Genomic DNA, 19,632 nt, shown 5'->3' with positions numbered 1-19,632 from the left:
TGAGAGTTGTTTAAGTGAGAGAAGATCCTGTAACTTGGTGCAGTTTGGGGAAAATTGTAATGTTTAATAATTTCTTTTATTATGAAAATAAAATTTTGCATTGAAGAAAGGTAGATTTTGTTTGTATATGTGGTCAATAATAGTTCTTAGAAAGAAAATCAGAAAAAAATCGGTATCGGCAGGTCACACTTGCAAAAAATCAGAAATCGAAATCGGCCAAGAAAATTGCAATCGGTGCATCTCTAATGGCCATTCATATGGACTCCCGTTAAAACTCTAATAATTAATTTAGCTCTGATTCAAAAAATCTCTAGGTTTTCCAACACACTTTTGAGTTCAATTTTGTTTTTATGTGAGAGGAACGACATAATATTTTAATAAACCCCAACATAAATCTGGGGTAAAATGATCTGTTTTCATTTATTTATTTTCAGTAATTGACATTTCTCTTGGATGTCGCACCTATGATGCTTATGATTTAAAAGCTGCCCCTGTAGGCAGCTCATTAGGTATTGGACAGATCATGTGGAAGTGCTGTATGTGCCAGTGAATAAGTTGAGCCTGAGCTTGTGTGCATCTCTTACCTTAGCAGAGTTTTTGAGCTGCAACATGGCTGGATCATCATGTGGTTTACCAGCTGCTGCTTTAGTGGCGCTGATGAGGTCACCCAGTGCTTTAGCCACATCCTTCACAGCATTGATTAAAACCACCTGACGAGAAAACACACACATATCACAATGGCATACATCTAGATTTCTGCTACAGCAGCCAAACACATGGATATATTCTAAAATGTACATTTGTTACATATCTAGTGCTAAAACCCGGTTTAGGTTTATAGTATATGAGGTACCATTTGAAAGCTTTGAATCAGAACTATTCAGAGATAACCCTCAATTCTGCATTTATGTTCCTTCAAATAATACAATAAGGCATACCTGTCAACACTCCCGTTTTTCCCGGGTTTCTCCCGTTTTTAGCCCTATCTCCCGGACCCCTCCCGGTTTGTTATTTCTTCCGGGAAACTCCCGTAATTTGCATGGCCCAAACTCCTTTATGAATAATCGCCGATTATTATTATTAATCGGACCAATATGTTTGTCTAATGTTGATCAGTTGCCAGATTGTATTAAATGCATTATATTCACACAATCCACACAACATTTACAATATCAACCCATTTGTCACCTCAACCTGGCAACCTAGTATAACCCAGTTGCGCAGTCGCGGAAAGTTTAACCCGAAAGCGAGCCGATAGACATGATGGTAGGTGAAGGCGGTGTCCCCGCAAAGAAACTGAAGTACAATTGTAAATTTCAACAATGTTGGACGCAACAATTGACGTGCATCTTACCCAGTCATATAGACAACCTCCACGCTTTTTGTAAGGTATGTCGCATTGATTTTAATGTAGGCCACGGCGGGAAAAATGACATTAGCCAGCACATTAAAACACAGCGGCACCATCGCCAGAGAAGAGGCAAGTAAGGGCACACAGGCGATCTCATCCTTCATCACGAAAGGACAGACAGAGAGTTACAGAAAATCGCATGAGCATGAATAACAGCACTCTTTGCTCTCTCCTATCCTGCAAAATAAACCACACGGTTTGGTTTCAAAATACACTCCGTCCAAGAGGGCACTGAGAGCAGCAAAATCTGCCACATACAATTACAACACTTCAAAAAAAAGTGAGCACATATTCATGTTTACAAAACATACTGTACTTATGTTTACAAAAGAGAGACAGTTATTGATGCTCAAGGAATGAACTGTAAATAAATGTGTTAAATTAGTTTGTACCACAGTGTTATGTGTTTGTACCAGTGTTAAAAACTGTGATGTTTTGTTGTAATAAAATGACAAATAAAAAAATTAAGAAATATTAATAAATTATGTTTACATTTAGGGGTATTGCAATGTAAATAATACACTTAACACGTGCAGTAGCCTACACTTAACAGCATGAACCTACCTCTTACAGCATGAAGAGGTAGGCTCATAACAAACCCCACCCCCCGCCCCAAATCTCCCGGATTTTGAAAACCAAATATTGACAGGTATGCAATAAGGCCTCAAAACATTTGCGTTGAAAGTGAATACTCTCTAGAGGCAATGGGATAGAAATATGCATATGAAAAAAATAGTCCTTCACATAGCACATAAATGGACAAGTCATATATCAAATGAAAGCTCTCATTCTCAAGAATATTTTGTTGCCCTAATATCACAGTTCAAAAGATTTTCAAAAGAATCACAAAGTGAAATATGATTTCTATAATCATCAAATAGAAACATCTCTTTTATGAGCCAACAGATTTAGACTGAATGTCTCAGGAAAAGCACATCTGTGAATGCTAAAATGCGCCACATACATTTCAGATCTGTATATTGTGATGGAATGAGATTCCATCACACATTCTAGTGCTTTCTGCCACCTAGTGGAATGAAATTAAACTTTTCAAAGTGAGGTAGAATGAACAGAACCAGAATTACATGTTTACAAATTTAGGACATAATCATAAGATTATAAATACATACAAAATGATTTATGAATAACTGTAGTCATTTGTTTGACAAATTATTACGTGCCGGCGTGTCCGGTTGGATTTTATTCGTCATTCCAGCGGAAACAACATAAAATACTCCGTCATTTTGGGATAAGTGTATACAGATAAGTGTAAGACATCATTAGAGACTATAAAGGGTCTACTTTTATTTGTGTACACTCCCAAAACAACAAAACCTTGAGCTTTTGTAAAATAAAGAAAATAAAAAGGGTGAGCTTTCAGCAGTCTGTATTTGTGAGCATATTTCTGAAACACGTCACAAAAATGAACCGAAACTCTGTGAATACTTATCACACAAACATGAAACATATGCCTTAAGAAAGCTTAAGATTTCTACTTTTAAATGAAACTATTCAAATTTAAAAACAAATATTCTCCTGTAATGTAATCTGTATGAAACAAAGTGATGTACAGTTTCTCCTGGCACAGCGAATTATACCTAATGTGATCACACCCTCCAGCAGAGCGAACTCTTCATACGCTAATGTGCTGAGACAATCAATGCCCCCGACTGTGCCTTAAAAACATCTAGTTAATTCACTTTTCTGTGTGTTTGGAAGATCGCAAGATACACAGGCGAGGAAACTCCTGGATAGTGACGAAGAGTTAACATTATCCTCAGAAGACTCCGATGAACTTTTGCATTTTGAAGAGAGACTTGATCCAGCCGAGGATACAATTTCAGTCATTTAGTTTTCATTAGCTGACATGCTATTTTATATAAACATGAAAGTTGAAATATGTCCTAATAAGCAAGTTTTAGTTACATGTAAATGTTGTTTCGGCTAAAGTAGGTATTTAAATTGCATGCTGTATGATATAAATATGATATGTAATATGATAAAAAATAATATGAATGTTTAGAATATATTTTATCTAGTGTTTATGCTGCCTCATTATCATCAATGATTGTGCTTGCAAATATGTGTTCAGGTGTAAATACTGTAAGTAAAATGCACTTTATATATGCCCATATTAGAAAATAAGCACATTATAATGATTTCTGAAGGATCATGTGACACTGAAGACTGCAGTAATGATGCTGAAAATTCAGCTTTGATCACAAATTGCATTTTACAATATATTCAAATAGAAAACTGTTCTTTTAAATTGCAAATAGAGTTCACAATATAAATGATTTTACTGTATTTTGGATCAAATAAATACAGTTTTGGTGAGCAGAAGAGACTTCTTTTAATGGTAGTGTAGGTCTAAAATTAAGTACAGTATTTATGTAAAGAAAATTTATAGTCAGATTAATTATTTTAACTTAAAACTTGATTTGGATCATTAAGTCTCCTCACATTCATTCTCTTTCTGTCACATTCCTCAGGGGAGGGGTCTTTTGTGTCCTCAGGTGTGAATTACAATCGGTATTCATGATCATTCATGCCTCCTCGCATATGACCTTTCTAACACTAAAAGTGTCTAACAAAATTTCAATTACTATATTGTTTTGTATGAATCAGTGATCAGGATGTTTTTCACATAATTTTGTAGCAAAACCTCTAGGCTACAAGATCCAATTATCAAAAGTCTTGAGGACAAATGTTAAGTATGTGTTATATGGCCTTATTTCAATTAATTAAAATGTTAGTTTTTTCAAAAACAATGCATAAACGTTATTTTCTCAAAAAATACAAACCTGTACATACATGTTGCTCACATATTATTGTAGCCCAGTTTGTGTTGAATACAGTGTTATCAGACTTTAGCCATTAATATGTTTTTAAGCAACTGAAAAAAAGCACAAATGTCAAGGCATGTCAAAAATTATCCAGGGCCCAAAACACCTTCAGAGGGTTAAGGTGTATGTGTGCATCATCTAAATTAAGAAGTCCTTTATTCTTTTTTTAACATGAAATCATATATAAAATAGGTATACATGGTTTCCTCTAAGGCTTTACAAACTTATAAATGGCATGAAAAACTATATTTTAAATATCAATATATATACTTCAAATATGTCTCTCTTTATGGTCTTTGTCCATTTGTCCAAATTATATTATATTATCAATAGTTAAATATTTATGGCCTAATTTCTTCATTTTGACAAGTTGTTTTAATCCTTCCTTAGTCCTGACAATCAAGTTCCACTGTAGACCTCACCGGGTCAAATTGACCCGGCATAATTAATTACAACTCAACATCTGAATATACCAATTTTCCCCCTAACAATTAATCATAAATCATGAATCTACTTATTCAAGTTTAAACCCACAAACCCTTATTTCACATGAAGAAAGACTGGAGGAAGAGATTTCTTCTTTCTTCATTCTATCATCTTCACAGAAACAGTGTAAGCAGGCGTCTACTTCTCTGTGTCACTGTGTGTCAATAACACTGCATGTAAGAACCCGCAATGGCCAAGAACATTAGCGCTTCGCGTTCACTATCAATATCCTCGTTTATATTATTGCAGAAGTTTGGCACCAACATCCGCAGACAAGCATGAGCTTCACAGCGAAACGCAAGCAGTTCATCTTCACGTGCTCTTCAGGAGCTGCCATGAGTGCAGTCGTGGTGTGGCTCAGTGAGATACTCAAGAGTTCATTTGGAGTGCTAACATAATGCAATAACATTGGAAAATAAGATACTTAATCTTTGTTGATGGCATTTGTATTTTCGCTTCAAATTCCCTTATTTGGTCTGTAAAATGTGATTGGAATTGCACAATAATCAGAGGATGATTTAATAATCGCAAAAAGACTACAGAGGACTGAACCAAACAAACACATACACACACACACACACACACACACATAATACCTGTGTCTCTGGGTCTTCAGAGCCCAGACTCGCTGCTCCTAGTTTGACCACATCAGCTAGTTTGGTGATGGTGTTGACTGAAGACTGCGCTGCCTGAGCAAGTTTCTCTTGACTCGCTCCTGCTCCAGAAACCAGCAGTTTAGTGTCCTCCACCAGAACTTTAGCTGTCTTCAAGATGTGCTCTCTAAACACACAGCAAATACAAGATGATTAACATCACTGCTACAACCTGCTAATGGAGAAACACTGTTACTACAGGATGTACACTGCCACACATGTGACAAAAACGCTTTGGATGACAATACTACAGCTCAGGATCTGAGGATTTGGTCTCATATCACAGAAAACAGTGAATACTATTCTGATTAAAACGTTCACAACACAAAACTCCCAGGCCATTTTTGGAAATTAAAATGCATACACCGTAAACAGTATACAACCATTAAAGGAATAGTTCACCCAAAAATGACAGTTGTCTCATCATTTACTCACCCATATGTCGTCTCAATCTCGAATTAATTTCTTTTTCCCGTCATACTAAAGCTACACAACCAAACAGATATTGTGTCAGGATGGTTGGGATGCTCAAACAAACAGTGCACTGTTTGATAGGTTTTCGTGGAAATGAACCTAAAAATGGCTATACATATACTCACGACCACTTTATTAGGAACAACTGTACACCTACATATTCATGTAATAATCTAATCAGCCAATCATGTGTCAACAGTGTAACGCTTAAAAGCAGCTTCAGTTAATATTCACATCAATAGAATGGGGAAAAAAATTTGATCTCAGTGATCTGGACTGTGGTATGATTGTTGGTGCCAGACGGGCTGGTTTGAGTATTTCTGTAACTGCTAATCTCCAGGAATTTTCACACACAACAGTCTCTACAATTTACTCTGAATGGTGCCAGTTCTGTGGATGGAAATGACTTATTGATGAGAGTGGTCAACAGAGAATTGTCAGACTGGTTCGAGCTGACAGAAAGGCTACGGTAACTCAGATAACAACTCAATTGTAGTGAGAAGAGCATCTCAGAATGCACAACACGTGGAACCTTGAGGGAGATGGGCTACAAAAGAAGACCAAATCGGGCACTTTATTAGGACCATAGTGTTCCTAATAAAGTACTCAGTGAGTGTAGATGTCTCTACAAATTAACTGAGATCTTCTTCCGGCTGCTCCTGTTAGGGGTCACCACAGTGGATGACCATGATCTGGATATTTGACTTGGCACAGGTTATATGCTGGATGCCAATCCTGATGCAACCGCCAGTTGCTGGGGGACTCTCTCACACCTATGGGGTGTCTCCAATTCACTTAACCTGCTTGTTTTTGTATTTGTGGGGGAATCCGGAGCACCCAGAGGAAACCACGTGAACTCGCCAAAGAAAGGCCCAGTTGAGCCAGAACTCGAACCCAGGACCTTCTTGCTGTGAGACAGTGCTAACCACTGAGCCACCCCACATATTAACTACTAACTACAAAAACAACCAGCTTAATTCGAAGGGTCAGAGTGAGGGTGAAAAAAGATCATGAAAATCGACTATTACTAAAACCTCACTAACATTATAAGGAGACTTCAAAATGAAAATTCTACAAATGTGTTGAATAATTCCTTGGCCCCTAAAAATGTATTCTATCATGGTCATTATGATGTTCACAGGACAGTTAGTACACAATAAAATCAAACAATACTAGTTTATATGATTCGTTTTGAGGCACCTGTGGTCTGCAAATGTCTCTGCGTTCTCACGGTTGAGAGAGCCTGCCGTGGCAAACATGATGGTGGTGTCCAGATCAGCGATGATGCCCGACACGGCACTGGAAGCAGTGATACACGCCTGAGTGCCGCGATTACCTGCCTGAAGAGACGCTAACACGTGAGACACCTGAGAGAAAATAAAGACAGATGAGCACCCAAATGACATTCATCAAACAGGACACCCAGTAACTTCAAAGTTCCCAACTACTTTCCAAAAAACAATCGATGCATAATTTAACAGTCTGTCATAATTTACTCACCATCATGTTGTTTGAAACACATGTAACTTTCTTTCAAAAGGAGTTATATATAGCAGTACAATAAAAGTGAATGTGACCATGACACAAAGCTTTGTATTGCTTTAGAGGACTTGGTAAATAGCGTACAATAGGGCTGAATGATTTGGACAAAAATCGAATTGCGATTACTTTAAACAATTGCGATTTAAGGGGGCCTGGGTAGCTCAGCGAGTATTGACGCTGACTACCACCCCTGGAGTTGCAAGTTTGAATCCAGGGCATTCTGAGTGACTCCAGCCAGGTCTCCTAAGCAACTAAATTGGCCAGGTTGCTAGGGAGGGTAAAGTCTCATGGGGTAACCTCCTCATAGTCACTGTAATGCTTTTAATTCCGGGAACGTGGAGGAACATAAACAAGCCAGTTATGCCTTCTGTAACACTATCAGAGCAGCCAAACGCCAGTATAGGCACAAAATTGAAGGACAGTTCAACACCACCGACTCTAGAAGTATGTGGAAGGGAAATAACATCATCACAAACTACAAAGGGAATAAAAACTCCACCGTGAACACCGCTGCCTCTCTCCCGGATGAGCTAAATACATTTTATGCTCGTTTCGAGGACAATAACACCGCTCTCGCGGCCGACGCTACAGAGGTTGGTTCACTCTCCATCTCTGTTGCGGATGTAACCCGATCCTTCCGATGGGAGAACATCCGTAAAGCTACAGGTCGAGACGGCATTCCGGGCTGCGTCATCAGAGCATGCGTGAACCAACTGGCTGGTGTTTTTACGGACATTTCAACATGTCCCTCTCCCTGTCTGTAGTCCCCACATGCTTCAAAACGTCAACCATTGTGTCTGTACAAAAGCAATCCAAAATCACTTGTTTAAATGACTGGCGTTCTGTTGCTCTGACCCCCATCATCAGCAAATGCTTTGAGAGGCTAATCAGAGATCACATCTGCTCTGTGCTGCCCACCTCACTGGACCCATTGCAGCTTTTACCGCAACAACCGCTCCACTGATGATGCCATTGCATCTACAATACACACTGCTCTCTCCCATCTGGAAAAAAGGAACACATATGTGAGAATGCTGTTTGTAGACTACAGCTCAGCATTCAACACCATAGTGCCCTCCGGGCTCCGGGCTTAAACAGCTTGCTGTGCAGCTGGATCCTGGACTTCCTGTCAGGCAGACATCAGGTGGTTAGAATGGGAAGCAAGATCTCCTCATCACTGACCCTCAACACTGGAGCCCTGCAGGGCTGTGTTCTCAGCCCACTCCTGTATTCACTATACACACATGACTGTGTGGCAACACATAGCTACAATGCCATCATTAAGTTTGCTGATGATACGACGGTGGTAGGTCTGATCACTGACAATGATGAAACAGCCTACAAAGAGAAGGTGCACCTTGAGCACAACATCTCAATCAACATCAGCAAGACCAAGGATCTTGTAGTGGACTTCAGGAGGAAAGACACAGCCCCATCACCATTAACCCTCTCGGGTCTGAGGGTGTTTTGGACCCTGGAGAAGTTTTGACATGCCTTTTTTAAGCTTTTTCAGTTGCATATTAATGGCTAAAGTCTGATAACACTATATTCAGCACAAACTGGGCTACAATAATATGTGAGCAACATGTATGCACAGGTTTGTATTTGTGAGAAAATAACGTTTATGCGTGTTTTTTGAAAAAACTAAAATTTTAAGTCACTGAAATAAGGCCATATAACACATACTTACCATTTTTCCACAAGCCTTTTGAGAGCTGGATCTAGTAGCCTAGAGTTTTTGCTACAAAATGATGTGAAAACCATCCTGATCACTCATTCATACAAAACAATATAGTAATTGAACTTTTGTAAGAAAATTTTAGTGTTGAAAGGTCATATGCGAGGAGGCATGAACTATCATGAATATTGAGGTGATTTACACCTGAGGAGACTACAGACCCCTCCCCTGGGCCTATCAATGAGTAATGTGACAGAAAGAGAATGAAAGTGAGGAGACTTAATGATCAAAATCAAGTTTTAATTTAAAAGAAGTAATATGACTGTACATTTTCTTTAAAATGAAACATTCTTTCTGGAGCAATGGTGGAGAGGGTCAGCAGCTTCGAGTTCCTCTGTGTCCACATCACTGAGGAACTCACATGGTCCGTCCACACTGAGGCCTTTGTGAAGAAGGCTCACCAGCGCCTCTTCTTCCTGAGACGGCGGAGGAAGTTTGGAATGAACCACAACATCCTCACACAGTTCTACAGCACTGTAGAGAGCATCCTGACTGGCTGCATCACTGCCTGGTACGGCAATAACACCACCCACAACTGCAAAGCCCTGCAAAGGGTGGTGTGAACTGCCAGACATCATCAGAGGTGAGCTTCCCTCCCTCCAGGACATATATAACAGGCAGTGTGTGAAAAAAGCTTGGAAGATCATCAGAGACGCCAGCCACCCGAGTTATGGGCTGCTCTCACGGCTACCATCAGGGAGGCGGTATCTTAGCATCAGGACCCGCACCAGCCGACTACATGACAGCTTCTTCCCCCAAGCAATCAGACTTTTGAACACTTGATCTCTCATGATCAATTATCAGCACTGCACTTTATTAATCCTATATCTCAAACGGGACTGTCATAATTATATTCTCCACAATACAACTACTGTATATATATATTCTTTATATACTTTTTATTTTTAATTTTAATTGAATGTGCATTCTATATTGTGTGTATTGTTTTCTGTACATTGTATATTATTTTTGTGTTTAGATTTGATATGTAAATTGTGTTGTGTAAATATGTTGTTTATTGTAAATTGGTATATGTCTCGTCACTGTCATGACTGCTATGTTGCTCGGAACTGCACACAAGACTTTCACCTACGGTTGCACTTGTGTATATGGTCGTGTGACAATAAAATGATTTGATTTGATTTGATAATGTGTGGTTCTCACACTCAGTGTGGCGCGTGGTGAGCTGTGCATGGATGCCGCGGAGAATAGCGTGTAGCCTCCACACACATTAGATGCACGGATTGATGGTCTCAGATGTGGAGACAACTGAGATTCGTCCTCTGCCACCCAGATTGAGGAGAGTCACTATGCCACTATAAGAACTTGGAGCGCAAAAAAACAATTGCAATTTAAACTGCTATAACATTTACATAAAAACTAGTGTTTCCTTTTGACAAAAATTAAATCATGGGCAAACATGCTCTATTGCCAATAGAAATACTGTTTAAGAAAAGGTGTTCACACTTGAGTCCTCTTAAAAAGAACCAGACTAAATAAATAAAAAAAACACAATAAAACAAAACAGTGTTTGGTTGTCCTTTTGGGAGCTTGACAGCCCGAGATCCCCATCCACTTTCACTGTATGTAAGAGAGCAAATTGGACACTCTGATAAACATTTTCTTTAGTGTTCTTCAGAAGAAAGAATGTCATATGGGTTTGAAATAACGTGAATGAATGATAAATGAAGAAAGAAATGTAGATTCTGGCTGAACTATCCCTATAATGTAAGGAATAAAAACAATGGTCAGTCTCCAGTCACCTTCTCTGAAACTTTCCGTGCACTGTCAATGAGCTCTTTCTTGGTGAAGGAGTCGTTTGGACTGCACTGCAGCGCTCCAGCTTTACTGACCAGACAAGTGCAGCTGTAACCCAACTCAGTCACCTGCTTCCTGATGTGAGAGCCAATCTAAAAAACAAACCGTTTAAGACACAGACAATCCTGATGTACTTGGACTTTTTAGGCAAAGTATTTTCAATTCAACATTGAAACAGTGTTTGCTGTTTTATTTTATTTGACCAATTTAAAAGTGATTGGTATTTTGAAAAGTGGTCTCAATGACAGGTGGATGAAAAATAAGGGCATGATGATGTCAGAAAAAGCAAAGTCATTAGGGAGGTGGAGCTTATTACATTTTAATGAAAGATTGAGGAAAAAATGTAATTTAAGTGCACTGATAAATAATGCACAATAAGAACAGGAATGTTAATTAAGAAATAAATAGGGTACATTTTTATTTCATTATGGCTTTAAGATCATTTCATGTGGAAGAGCCACAAAAAAGTAGAGAGTTGAGCATCATTTTACCTCATCACTCTCTGCAGTTACGGCAGCACATCTGGCCTCTGAAGCGAGGTCACCAAACTCTGTGGTCAGTTGATAGGCCAAACCACCCAGCTCATCAGGATTGGTGTTGGATTTGGTAACCTGGTAACATAGTATTTTAATAACACAGTCAATGTTTTCATTTCTATCAATGAGTCCTGAGCTATGAACCAAACAAACCAAGCAGTATTCAAACAAAGATACTAGACTCTGTCCTTAAATTCTTATATTAGAAGGGGTACTACCGCATTGAGAATAATGTAATTGAAGAAGAAATGATGGTACAATATAAATCTCTTGATTTATAGTAATGGATTATTAGCATTAAAACAATATATTTTAAGTTTATCACAAAATATTGAGATATACATAAATATAGTAGTAGTTTGAGAGTTTAAGGAGACCAACTCGGTTATGTGTTTCACAATGCTTCATTGGAGAGGATGATGGCTGCAAAGCTATTTTGCCGACATTTTTATTTTTCTCTTCAGGATTATAGGTAGTGTGTTTCTTCACTGGGAGTGGTAATTAAACATGAAGTTTACACTTAAAATCACAACACCACAGGTTAAATCAATGTTTCTAGACAGAAACAATCGCTTTCAGTTTAAAAAGTATAAATATTGAAGTACTTTTTAACTATTTCAAAATCATCACTTCTATTCAGCAGAAGTACATGCGTGTGTGGGCACGTTCACGAGAGAACAGACGCATGTGCGACACACCTGAAAGAACGGCGCTGTTTACAACTGAGGAGGAGAAACGATGTACAGAAGCTCACAATGGTGCATTTCTGTGCTCATCCTGGATGTCTCAACTGAGAGAAAAACATGAGATTTGTCTGAACATGCCAAAATGATTAATTCACACAATGAATATGTATACCGTTGGTGACTGAAAGCAATTATTTATAGTTATAAAATACATAAATATTGATGTTTTTCACACCAAAGCAATCATTTCGCTTTATAAGACTTTATTAATTTAACCAGTGTGGATATACGTGATCATATGGTCATATGGATGACGTTTATGCTGAATGTCTGTACTTTTTACATTTACATTTATGCATTTGGCAGACGCTTTTATCCATAGCGACTTACAGTGCACTTATTACAGGGACAATCCCCCCAGAGCAACCTGGAGTTAAGGGCCTTGCTCAAGGGCCCAACAGTGGCATCTTGGTGGTGCTGGGGCTTGAACCCCCAACCTCCTGGTCAGTAACCCTGAGCCTCAACCACTGAGCCACCACTGAGCTTCAAAGGTCATATCACCATTCACTTGTGTTCTGCTGAAGAAAGAATGTCATATACATCTGGGGTGGCATGAGGGTGAGGAAATTATGAGAGAATTTTCAGTTTTGGTGAACTAACCCATTAACCCATTGCTTCTGTAGAAGCCAGGAGTGTGATTTTAAGAGTAAACGTTATGTTTAATTGCCACTCGTTTATGAATTATGAACATTTATGAATTAAACCTTTCTGGGGTTGAAACCTACAACCTTTCAGTTATCTGGCCAGATCTTTAACCATTAAGATACACCAACTCTATTGAACACAATCTTCACCACTAGGAGTCCTTTACCATCTCCTGAATGGTGACAGCGATGGCTTTGGCCGTCTTCACCATTGTCGTCTGATAATCTTCAAACGTCCCTTCAGGTTCGAATCTGGGACTGTCCTCCATTTTATTGATGGCTTGAGTGATAGAGTTGACCATTCCGCCTACAGCTCCAGCAGCGCTGGCCGCCTCCGCCAGAGTCGCAGCAAGATCATCCACCGCTTCCTTCATCATCTGAACTGACTCCTCCAGAGCCTCCTGTGTGTGAGCAGCCTGAGGATACACACACACACACACACACACACACACACACACACACACACACACACACACATGTTGTGTTTCCATGTTTTATGGGGACTTTCCATAGACATAATGGTTTTTATACTGTACAAACTTTATATTCTATCCCCTAAACCTAAACCTACCCCTAAACCTAAACCTCACAGAAAACTTTCTGCATTTTTACATTCTCAAAAAACATAATTTAGTATGATTTATAAGCTGTTTTCCTCATGGGGACCAACAAAATGTCCCCACAAGGTCAAAAATTTCAGGTTTTACTATCCTTATGGGGACATTTGGTCCCCACAAAGTGATAAATACACACACACACACACACACACACACACACACACACACACACACACACATTTAATTAACTATCTAAATGAGGAAATACCATCTAGGAGAGATTATGGACCATGAAAATAGGGCCACCAACTGAGAGGCCTGCAAAAGCCTGACACCAGGAAACAAGCCACTGCAGATGTAAAACTCATATAGATAGATGAATGAACATCATTTGATTGAGAAATAAAAAATAAAAAAAATGTTATCTGTTCCAGCCACCTTCTCAGCAATTCAGTGCACAATGTTTTTTCTTTTGCAATATATTACACACATTTTTTAAACTGCAACTATGCGATTTTATATCAACTTTATTTTGCATATTTGAAACATTACATTTGATCATTTGTTGGATTTGGCCTCCAAACAGGCTGGTGCTAGTGTTCACCTACAAAATGAACACCAGCATATTCGATCCTTGAATGCCATAGAGTTCTATTGCTTTCATTTTAAAGCTAATTATAATGATCATACAGTAGCCTAACTTAACCAAAACCCTAAAAGAAAACTTGTAGCAGTTATACAATAATAATAATAATAATAAAACAAAAAAGGGAATGGGATGCCAAAAAGGGAAGGGTTGCCCTGTTTAGCTGAGTGCAGGGGACACATTTTTTCCATAAAGTACAGCTAAACTAACACACATAAACAGTACTATGAGATACTGCGAGAACTATCTGGAGCAGAGATAATAATATTGCATTTCAGTTTACATTATAATCCCCCATCAGTACCCAATGAAGTAAGTGGTTTGTGTTTGGTTGGTGGCATCTCACCTTGGGGTTTCCACCGGCCTCTTTAGCAGTGTAGAGCATCTGTAGGGCAGACTCAGTCAGAGTCTTGTTCTGATCCAGCACGCTCATCTGCTGCTGGCTATTTAAGATCTTAGATGCTGTACCGATGGCTGCCATGATAAGGGGCTCAAAGTAGCTGACCATCTGCGACACCTGTGATACCAAAGCACACCTTCAGCTTCAGATAAACATCAAGACCAGTGCTTCTCAAAATTTTTGTGTCAAGTAGCACCTCTAGTAAATTCTGGACATCTAAGTCCCACCTAGGCATCCATTTGCTAAGTTTCCTAAGCAATTCCCCTTGGGGGAATCCCCGCCACCATTTTGGACGTCCGTTCCATTTGGTTAAGTGGGCAAGGGAAGTTTCTGTTGACAGACCTTTGACTCCTCGATTTTGACAAAGTGATCGAGCATACTCAGATTTACACTTCAGGCAGCTTGGGCATTTTGGTCATTTTGTCTACTCGAGTACTCAGACTAATTACTCGTTGAGAATTCTTGGGGCAATGACATGTAAATAACTGTATATATAATAACATGTCTGACAAACGTTTTTGGCTGCTGCATTGCGTATTATTGTCCCAGTGTATCGTCTATTCATTATTATAGGCTGTTATATAATAATCTGTAGCAAAATGTACAAAAGTTTGCATAATCAAAATATAATGCATCATATTTTACCATTATGTGAAGGTTAGCTGCCCAACTCAATGAAAGAATGGGCACAACGTGCGTCTGTCTGTTCTTCCTTCACCTTACCGTAGTAATCTTTGTAAGCGCGCACCAGACTTTTAGTGACTGTCAGAACAGTCTATTTTCAAATCGCTTTCGGTTTTGAAGACGTGTTTAGTTGTCAGGAAAATGTCACTGGATTTTGAATGAAGTGACAAGTCACATCATGCACGATCACCATCGATTTCATGATCGATCATTGCTGCCACGTCCGAGTACTCATGCACATCCCTACTCCATATCCCATAATGCACCTCGATTGTGAAATCACAGCACAGATCGTGCTTATGCTGTGTTCCATTGAACTCGTAAAGTGCAATGAAATACCACTTGATGTCATAATTCCAACTTAGAAAGTAGTCCGGAAATGTTTAACTCCGACTTCACCGAGATGCAGATAGACATGCCCTTGTATTAGATAAATGAGTCAAAGTTCCTACATTAACTGATATTAAAGTGTGTTTAACAAACATTAGCAGAGTATCAGGTGTTCAAAACATGGTCAATTATACTCTCTTTTGATAATCGTACACCTGTAGCACAAATGCTAGCATTGCAAATTGATTATGAATTGGTTTGCTAGGAGACATCTCTGGTGGCAGTCAAACACCTGCAAAGCTAACGGGAGCATTACAGACATCTAAAAACATTTACATTACATTTACATTTATGCATTTGGCAGACGCTTTTATCCAAAGCGACTTACAGTGCACTTATTAAAACCCAGAGCACCCTGGAGTTAAGTGCCTTGCTCAAGGACACAATGGTGGTGGCTGTGGGGATCGAACCAGCAACCTTCTGATTACAGTTCAGTGCTTTAGCCCACTACACCACCACCACATCCACCACATCCAATAGATGTCTTGCAAGCTATTTGAACAGCATTTTGAAAACCAATTCATAAACTCTAATATTAGAAATATATTTTGGAATAAAAGTATAGCGCCTTTCACAACACACATCGTTTCAAAGCAGCTTTAAAGAAGATCAGGCATTAACAGAAGATAAAACTGTAATGTCTATAATGTCTATGAGTCATCCTTGTGTAGTTTGATAAAATACGATTGTGAATTGTGTTAAAAAAATTATTAAATCATAATTGTATTTACAGCCCCAGTGAGCAAGCCGAAGGCGACTATGGCAAGGAACACAAAACTCCATAAGATGTTGATTAATGGAGAAAAATAACCTTGGGAGAAACCAGACTCACTGTGGGGGCCAGTTCCCCTCTGACTAACATCATTAATATAATGCCAATATTATTTATGTATAGTGCAAGTCATGGTTTAAAATTATTAAACAAAGTAAGCAATGTATATAAAGCAATGTAGCCAGCCTGATCTAATGAAAATTATATGACTGTGGCATCATTTTTGCAAAAATAAAATGACATGTTCATTACATGTTTGTATGGCAGTTCTAATGTAAAAAGTCCTGTTTGGCTCTTCTAATGCGAAACGATCATTTTTAGTGTGAAAAAGATCAATATTTAAGTAAATCTTAACTATAAATCATCACTTCCGTTCAGCAGCAATATACGCATACATGAGAGGGAGGAGATCACACAGGGACGTATTTGTGTTAGCAAGTTTGCATGTAATCTCTTGTTTTTCTCTCAGCTGAGACATCCAGGATGAGCACAGAAATGCACCATTGTGAGTAAACAGATACAAATACAGATCTAAACCAAAACAAACTAAGCTTCTGTACAGCGTTCCTCCTACTCAGCTGTAAACACTGCCACTCTTCCGGGTGCGTCGCACATGTTCTTTCGTGAACACGTCACATGTACCTACTGCTGCTGACCGGAAGTGATTATAGTTAAAAATACTTAAATATTTATCTTTTTCGCACCAAAAGTGATAATTTCTGCTCTAGAAGACATATAAATTTAACCAGCGGAGTCGTATGGATGACATTCATGCTGACTGCTGGTTGTTTTTAGAGCTTTAAAAGTCGTATCACGTATCAAGATATTTTTTCTGTTTTTCTTCAAATGTGTTCTGCTGAAGAAACAAAGTCATACTCACCTGGGATGGCATGAGGGTGAGTACATTTGTGGGTGAACGAACCCTTTAAGGTTAATGCTCTATTGAGTTTTAAATCAACAAAACAGACATCTCTACCCGAAACCTTAAACTAACTGATATAGTATCATAAAAGCAAATGTGCCATAAAAAAATGCAATTGCTAAAGTAACCATGTCATTTTGTGGTGACTTCTTCGCCATACTGCTGTCCTTCATGTTGCAAGTACACACTCTTCATAGTTGAGTTACCGCACGTGAACTTACTTGAATTTGATCATGCATGAACAAGCTTGTAAATGTGGTTTGTTATGTAATCTAAACATTCAAATGTATCGCCTTCCAAGTCATGAGCTATCCACAGTTTTTCTGAGCAACCATTGGGTGGTGCCATGATGATTCTATTTGCCTGTTTTCTGTTTCTGGTCTCAAGATGCAATGTAAAACTAACCGAAAAGAGTGTTCCAGATGGAGAACCATTTAAATGTTATTTTGAGAACAAATTTCTTTCATGCTCAACTTGTGCATTTGTTGGCTCTCATAACAACTCAAAGTAGTTAACAATATTAATGTAACTAACCTCGGACCATTGCTTCATGTCATCTACATACTCAGATGAGGCACTATTAAAAAAACACCCAAAATGGTCATCTCAACTCTGTGAAGTATCCACACTACAGAGCCACGTGTTTTTTGACAATTTCTACAAATGTAATACTTTACCCGCTAAGAACATACACCACTGTGTGTGAAAACTTTGTAGACCGGAAATTGAAAACAGGCGAAACACAAAACAGTTTTGCGTTCAGGAAAACGGTGGAAAATAAAAGTGTTTAAATGTCATAAGATAGCATTGTGTGAGGAAAGGCGGCAAAAGTGTACAGATAAACTGGCGTTTTACTTGTGATTTGTGTGAAACTGGAAAAAAAGTCATTATTGTATGGCCTCGTATATTTCACCAGTAAACTGACGCGATAAGTACAATGAGCCACTTAATACTCATTTAGCTAATATTTTTATACAGCAATGTAAGAGACCAGGTTGAACGTAGCTTAAAAAGTTAAAACTTCTCCCATCAGACTGGTAATATTATTGATATCATGCTCAAAATTGAATGCTGTTTCTTTGCCAAAAGCAGGCCACAGGGCAGGCCTTTAAGAAATAAAGATTTTGGAGGCTTACTTTGAGGGCAAATAGAATAATTCTAGCCCTTTTGTTTGTCAAATTAAAATGCAAGCCTATATTTATTATATTTTTAGTATTGTACATTTCCAGAGTCTTGTCACATAAACCTTGGGAACAATCCACATACCGCTGGTATATCAATGCCATACCATAGTTTGAGAAACACTGAGACACATTAGGATATGGTTTAGTGTTAAACTGAATGTGGGTTGAGTGGTTTCACCTTGTGACCCAGTTGAGAGGCATCAGAGTGAGCTGCGATGGCCACCGGTTCAATCAGGTTACTGATCTCATGCACGGACACTGCCATTTGCTCATGAAGAGCCTATGAACACAAAACCACTATAAAAGAGAACACTTTACAAGAGCATACGCTAATAGCATTAACAAATGCTATATTATATAATGCTTAATGAAAGTTATTTTAAAGTGTTAACTAGTGATGCACAATTTATCTGTGACAACAGGTGCATCTCCAAAAATGTGAATATTGTGGAAAAGTTGATTTTTTCAGTACCAGTAATTTAACTCAAAAAGTGGAACTTTCATATATTCTAGATTCATTACACATAAAGTGAAATATTTCAAGCCTTTTTTTTGTTGTAATCTTGATGATTATCTCAAAATATTAGAATAAAGAATTTATAATACAGAAATGTTGACCTTCTGAAAAGTATGTTCATTTATGCACTCAATACTTGGTCAGGACTCCTTTTGCATGAATTACTGCAACTAATTATTGCTCAGTGGTCCAAAGTCCTCTTTTCAGATGAAAGCTAATTTGGCATTTCATTTGGAAATCAAGGTCTCTGAGTTTGGAGGAAGAGTGGAGAGGCACAGAATCCAAGTTTCTTGAAGTCCAGTGTGAAGTTTCTACAGTCAGTTATGATTTGGGGTGCCATGTCATCTGCTGGTGTTGGTCCACTGTTTTCTCAAGTCAAGAGTCAATGCAGCAGTCTACCAGGAGATTTTAGAGCACTTCATGCTTCCATCTGATGACAAGCTTTATGGAGATGCTGATTTCCTTTTCCAGCAGCACATGGCACCTGCCCACATTGCAAATCTACTAGTAACTTGTTTGCTGACCACGGTATTACTGTGTTTGATTGGCCAGCCAACTCGCCTGACCTGGACCCCATAGACCCCATCTAAGGGGTATTGTCAAAAGGAAAATAAGAGACACCAGACCCAACAATTCAGATGATTTGAAGGCACTATCAAAGCAACC

At 38.6% G+C, this 19,632-nt stretch overlaps 1 protein-coding gene across 1 annotated transcript in view; it reads right to left on the bottom strand.

The window, feature by feature from the left end:
* The window catches only part of LOC127636984 (talin-1-like), a 180,469-nt gene that overhangs the window by 63,018 nt on the left and 97,819 nt on the right, over positions 1 to 19,632 (bottom strand). The window contains 8 exon segments of the mRNA XM_052117803.1: positions 585 to 710; positions 5,340 to 5,523; positions 7,071 to 7,237; positions 10,914 to 11,060; positions 11,460 to 11,579; positions 13,062 to 13,310; positions 14,444 to 14,614; positions 18,628 to 18,729. Coding sequence (XP_051973763.1) covers positions 585 to 710; positions 5,340 to 5,523; positions 7,071 to 7,237; positions 10,914 to 11,060; positions 11,460 to 11,579; positions 13,062 to 13,310; positions 14,444 to 14,614; positions 18,628 to 18,729 — 1,266 coding nt within the window.

This window comes from Xyrauchen texanus, chromosome 44, assembly GCF_025860055.1.
Source record: "Xyrauchen texanus isolate HMW12.3.18 chromosome 44, RBS_HiC_50CHRs, whole genome shotgun sequence".
NCBI classification, from domain to species: domain Eukaryota; kingdom Metazoa; phylum Chordata; class Actinopteri; order Cypriniformes; family Catostomidae; genus Xyrauchen; species Xyrauchen texanus.
This window is presented reverse-complemented; position numbering and strand designations above follow the sequence as displayed.